The 6,207-nt window shown below is 43.1% G+C and overlaps 1 protein-coding gene across 1 annotated transcript; it reads right to left on the bottom strand.

The window, feature by feature from the left end:
* Positions 1–1,449: 1,449 nt before the first annotated feature.
* LOC130387995 (caspase-8-like) lies at positions 1,450–3,685 on the bottom strand. The gene is made up of 5 exons (XM_056597290.1): positions 3,328–3,685; positions 3,193–3,221; positions 2,778–2,883; positions 1,971–2,520; positions 1,450–1,826 (listed from the first exon to the last, which is right to left on the bottom strand). The coding sequence occupies exons 1-5, from the start codon at positions 3,674–3,676 to the stop codon at positions 1,667–1,669; spliced, it is 1,194 nt and encodes a 397-aa protein (XP_056453265.1). The 5' UTR covers positions 3,677–3,685; the 3' UTR covers positions 1,450–1,666.
* Between the last annotated feature and the right edge of the window lie 2,522 nt (positions 3,686–6,207).

Below are 6,207 nucleotides of genomic sequence, written 5' to 3'. Positions count from 1 at the left end.
GCTACTATTACTATAGTAATTGTTGTTTGGAAGATTTTCTGTTTCCCTCCTCACCTCACAGCCCGAGCCCAGCCCCTTTATTTGCCCACGTTTTCCCCAAATAGCCCATGTCCATCAGTTAATCACTCTGCCCTGCCACAGACTATTTAAGCCAGACCTGTGACCACACCCCTTTCCTTTGTTCAGAGACACTGAACCCCCTGAGAGCTGTGGGCCTTTGAACTCCTTGTGTGCTTATATTGAGAAATGTGAGTTTGTTTTGTGGTCATTGAATTTCGTTATGTAACCTTATAAGGCTTGTTGAAAGACATATTGTTGAACTGAATTGAAGCAATGCATTGTGGAGCTGATTGTTGAACATTTTGTTTGCTTATAGAAACCACACACCTTAGCCACACACACATCCTAGCTACCAACCACAAACACACACATCCTAGCTAACTACCTACGTCCACATCCTACCAAACTACCTACCCATCATACCTTAGCTAAACACACTAACATCCTACCTACACGCACATACCTACACACATCCATACAGTCCTGCTCGCTCCTTTGGAAAATAAAACGTATAAACTTGAACTCTGACTGGACAACCCTGTGTTCTCACCAACACCCCCATTGGTCTCAAGCCAGCACTTGGACATTCCTAAAACCTCCCTTTCAGTAGGAGTAGGCTAGTAGACGTAATAGTAGCCGAGTATTAGTAGTAGTAATAGGCTAATACAAATAGTAGTAGTAGTATAGCATAGGCTAGCTATAGTCATAGAAAGTAATGGATTCGACAGCAGCCTCGTCTTCATTTGGGACGACGCCTATATGCCGACCTGGACTTCCCTTGAGTGACTATCTTCCTCAAACTTTTTATTATCGTTAACGTCTATAGGCCAACCGCTAGATATGGTTTTACCACAACACGCTCCAAATATCTGACCCAGTTGTAACGGGCCTGAGCGGTCTTGCTTCCCTGTTTCGGCTGGCCCGTTCTCCTTCCATGGAGGCTGATTGCCTGGCCCCTCCCACCTCATTGAGGGACTGAACTCACCTACCGAAGCCTTCATAAGATGGGAGGAGTCCAACATGGCCGCTCTCTTCCACCTAAAAGGCTGGTGCCTGCCTGGCACCCAACTGGGTTTTGTTTGGGGTTTAAGTTCTCTTCCTTAAGCCTTTGTTGAAAACTGTTAGTTTAGCTTAAAATGTTTCATATCACTCACTCTACACTACTGATTTATTGTTTTACAGTTGTAGAACTTTTAGTTATTAGATAAATGTAACTGTCATTAAACTGTCCCCTTCTTGGTTGTGCTCTTAAACAGGCTGGGCACAACACGCTGAAGGATAAAACAACGCTGCAAAACTATGATTTCTATGCGCAGGAAAACAAAACCATTTGCTCGTTTTTAGTTATTTAGCAATTTTTATTGTTTTACGTTTCTTCACTATCAACGAACAGTTCACACCGTAAAAACCAAGGAAAGTAAGGCTTATAAAAGAGTATAAAAAGTAAATTGTGTACTTTAAAAAAATCTTCCTCCTAAAAGGAAAAACTTAAAAACACAAGTTGTGTGTGTGTAATGTATTTTGTGATTGAATAAAGGATGGAAAGAACAAAGGAAACTGTTAGAAATGTGTGTTGTGGTCTATGTGCCAGCCTTGTTTTGTTTTCTCAGCTGGAACACGGCGAGAACACAAGTTTGCGGTTCAGGGTCACATTTCCAAATTCAGGCATCTGCTTCCATACCTTCTCCTGATCTTTTGTTTTAACAAAATCTTTCTTGCTTACGTCAGCGTTTACGCGGACAAGAATCTCCAAGATATCTTCACCCCTGAAACAAATCACAAGCAAATATAACTGTTTAAAGTCCTGGTTAAAGGGTGCTGAATGGGTACTTCAGGGCAGATCTTACATCTTGTATCTATGTTACTACACTTTGTTATTGTTGCTCTATCAATATCACAAGCTGAAATACCTGTTGCATCCCTTGCGAAGTTGCTCACACAGAGACTGGATGAAAATGCTGCCGCTTATAGGGTGTCTAAGTGATTGGTACTTTCCAACCGTGGCCTTGGAAACCAGGAAATCAGCGCCTATCGGGTGATAGTCTTCCTTCATCTGCCTCTGAGAAATAGAGTCATCCACAGCAAATCCTGCCTGGAGACTATGCCCCTGGCAGGCCTGGATGAAGAACACCTTGGGCTTCCCAAGCAGAGCCGGGCAGTGTTCTCCGTTGAAAGCCGAGGTGATGTCGCTGATGGCCAGCAGCTTGCGGTCGACGCCCAAGACCACCTTCTCTTCGCCATGACTCAGGACGCAGCAGACGAAGGCGTCGCCGTGCTGCGGGAGCACGCTCAGTGGGGTGAACCTGCCGTCGGACAACACCTCCAGCTTGAACGTCTTCAGCCCCGCCAGGTCCTCCAGGTCCGCCAGCAGCTTCGTGACCTGGGCCATGTCGCTCGCCGCTTGGTCCTTACACATCAGCACCTGGAAGCCAAGCCAGCTGAACACGTCGGCCAGGCTTTCTGTAGGTAAATAGAAGAAAGGCAAGGGATAGAGCGGTCCTTTGGAGACAAGGCAGTGGTGTGTCTAAATGCAGGATGGATGGCGTGAGAGTGGCACCAGACCATAACACCCATCCTTTGCAAAGTGAAGAGGAGAAATAAATTAATACTGAACTGAGAGTGAAGTCTAAGTTTTAGAATCCTGGGCCCTCCATGGACACAGCCCTGCACCAAGGAAACAAGGAGCTGAGGTAGCTCTCCTCTTGTCAAACACCTACCAGCGTCCTTCTCTGTTCCACTTCTATTAGTTTTGTCATGGAAGTTCTCGTTGTTAATGATCACACAGAGACCGGTGGGTTTGCTGGTTATCGGATATTTGTCATCCTGCAAGCAGAGAAGAGATGCAGAAGATACATTTAATGCTATACTATTTTAGACTGTGTTTTATACAGTATATGTATAAAGAATTTTAAAAATAGAACAAATGTTTGACCCATGCAACCTGAACCACAGAATCTTACAGATTCTCTACTTAATCGGATATAGTGAATCAGTGGGTGTGCTATGTGTTTTCAATTTCCTTGTTGACTGACATGTTGCAACTGGATTGACAACATTCTCATTGGACAACATTCTGATTCTATTCATGACTCTGTGCAGTGAGCTTTGTTGAACAACACGATAAATCGTTACCGTCTTTTGGCTTTTGGTCTCTGGTGCATCTGTGTAAATGAGAGTTCAAGAGAGTTGAACATATAGCCTAAACACACTTTCAGTTAAGATCGAACATAGAAATTAACAGAGAGGACGTAAAGCACTTTTTATTACCTTTACTCAAACTCCTCTCAGCGGAGCGTTTTAAACTGCTCGATGAGGCGGTAGATCCACTGTCTCCCCATTCCACGTCTTTAAGCCTGGGATACGTTTCTAGGACGATCTCATCCTGTAGAATACCAATGAACTCTGATTGTATTTGGACTCCTTTGTTGATCAGCGTGTCCACGAGCTTGATAACAAGATCCTCTGCGTTCCCCTTACTGATGGTTTTTATTATTGTGTATTCGCGGCCGGTTATCAGTTTTTTCTCTATCACTTTGTCGAGTATGAATTGGGGATCTGCGGATAGAATTTCTTGAATGATTGTCTTGTTCCGTACAATGGCGTTATTGTGTGCCATTCTTGAAGCTCAGGGAGAAAATGAAACTTAAAGAGAGCGGAGAGGTTACGATGTTATGCTACTCCTCTTAAATGCTCCTCCTCTTAAATGCCCCTGCTTCCCTTCTATCTTCAAGAAAAATGATACAGCTCCTTCAATTAATGACATACCTAATACAATCACAATGATTTACATTCAACCAAATTATATTGCAGAACTAGTTTTTCTTGTTCTAGTTTTTTAGTTTTCTCGATTGTTATTCAGAAAAACTTCCTGTAAATATTTTTTTCTGAGATAAAATACGGCCATCTTACCTGCTCAGGGGCGGACTGGCCATCGGGAGGTTCGGGAGATTTCCCGAACGGCCGGACGATTTCAGGCCGAGCCGGCCGGCCGTAATTCTTTTCGATTTTTTATTTTTTTTATTATTATTATAAATTTATATATATTTTTTGTTGTAAAAGATGTAAAAAAAAAATGAAAAAGTTAAGTAAGCCGTGATTTGGGGTGGCCTGCTGCCGGATATTCTTTAACTGAATTGAGTCACATCTTGATAAAAGGCACCCATTATGCCTAAACTATAAGCATTCTGTTCTCTTTTGAAGTTGATGGGTTGTAGGCTGTGGATATATCCTTAAAAAAGTTTGCTATGCCACATTAACCGTCACAAATATATACAAAGTCCAAAACGCAATACAATCAGTGAATCTGATCTAACGAGAAGCCCCTGACTGCAGCCCGCAGACGGAGCCCACATGGAGGGGGCGGGCACTCAGTCCACATGGAGGGGGCTGGCACTCCGCCCACATGGAGGGGGCGGGCACTCAGTCCACGTGGAGGGGGCGGCCACTCAGTTCACATTGAGGACTGGTCAAACAGCATTTCTGATCCCGTTTCTGACCTGAAATTAGCTGAAATGTACCTGAAATTACCTGGAATTAGAGTGTGCCCGCCCGAGCGAGTGATGCCTAAAACATGCAAGTAAGTGAGACTGTCAAAATGCTTCATATATTTAGTAATCTTCATGCAATTGTGTATTATGTCTTGTTAACTACTTAATCGTCAAATCCCGCCGGCGAGAAAGTTACACCTAGCATGTTCCCCCCAACATGCTAGGTCAATTTTCAGCATCATAAGGTTGAGTGATATAGTCATGTCATGCACCGTTTGAAAGCTTAGAATCTCAGGAATGTCAACCAATGTCAACCATTCGGTGGAATAAATGTTTTTAATGAATATAGATCAAATATATCCTAGTGTCTTAGGTCAAAATAGCCCCCCTCACCCTCCCCCACCCTTGGTGCATTCTTACTTTATCGTCGTTGTGTATATCCTTAGCAATGAGTTGATACTTCATGTTGGGTCTTGAAATGTTCATAAGAGTCCACAGAAATCGAATATCAATATTATTTTTATTCTAATTACATTGTGTATATGCACAAGCCATACAAAGCAGCCGAAAAATAGGAAACCGAAACGCTGCAATGTTTTTTTGTAGAAAACTGCTTTTATGTTTATACTGGTTTTCTTTGACTTTTAGAGACACCATCAATATACAAGTTATAGCCTACTCCATGGCTGATCTATTGCACTACTAGGGCCTACTTTTATTATTCCATTGCATTAGCCTACTCAACATTATAGACAACAATCTGTTTTATTTCCAGGCAAAACTGAAGACCAGGAACTGGAACCTGGGAACCTGGTATGTAATATGTGTGTAATGCTGGAGGTTGTATGTATAGCCAGATGAAATAGTCTGATGACTAGTTGAATAGTGTTTTTTATCACTGAAAACTCATCAGTAGTAGTAGCCTTTGTTTGCATACCATTTTGTGGTTTTGGGAGAGTAGGGTGTCAAGTAGGCCTACAGACAAATAATTTTTCTTTCTTCTTCAAGGAAGATGATGTTGTCCTGAAGGACACAATTCAGGCAGCAGCATGGTGCCAGTTACAGTCTTTCAAGGACAGCGTTTCGATCCCAGAGGTCATTGGGATGGAAGGTTGGGAGCAGATGGCAGCATCAACACAGCGCAAATCCCATGACGGCGGGGATGAGGAAGAAACGTGGAAACCATTCCAATTCTCATTCAGATTACATACTGACTATGAACTGTTTTGTGTGGAGAGATGATGGACAGGAGAAACCTGAAGGTGTTTTCCTCTTTTGAGTCAAACACCTCTCCCCCTCCCCGTCCCCCCTCCCCGTGACGCCTGCGCCACACGACTCCAATGTAGTCTGATGATACAGCATAATGGCGGCGCTTGGCAGCTATGGCGGCGGTGACGGCGATGTCGGGCGACAGAGCGTGAAGCAAGAGTGGCGTCCACCTCACTGAGGAAGGCGTCAGTGTGTCCCCCCCCCCCCCCCCCCCGTTGAGACTTTGTTTGTTCTACTTTTTATTGATTTATCTTTTATGTTAATAGTTTACAATCTATTTTTTGTAGTTATTTTTTAATTGTTTTGTTGAATAAAAAGACTGTTGTTAGTGCTCCTGTGATTGGTGCAACTTAATGTGCTTCACACATGTAGCTTTTCATTATGTCTATTG

This window comes from Gadus chalcogrammus, chromosome 8 (assembly GCF_026213295.1).
Source record: "Gadus chalcogrammus isolate NIFS_2021 chromosome 8, NIFS_Gcha_1.0, whole genome shotgun sequence".
Lineage (NCBI taxonomy): Eukaryota > Metazoa > Chordata > Actinopteri > Gadiformes > Gadidae > Gadus > Gadus chalcogrammus.
This window is presented reverse-complemented; position numbering and strand designations above follow the sequence as displayed.

What these genes read in the sequence shown, in the direction of transcription:
- LOC130387995 (XM_056597290.1), bottom strand. Translation starts at nt 3,676, where the DNA reads ATGGCACACAATAACGCCATTGTACGGAACAAGACAATCATTCAAGAA. An exon ending in TGGAACAGAGAAGGACGCTG is followed by an intron (nt 2,521 to 2,777) that starts GTAGGTGTTTGA and finishes ATTTACCTACAG; the next exon opens with AAAGCCTGGCCGACGTGTTC. An exon ending in CTTCGCAAGGGATGCAACAG is followed by an intron (nt 1,827 to 1,970) that starts GTATTTCAGCTT and finishes GATTTGTTTCAG; the next exon opens with GGGTGAAGATATCTTGGAGA.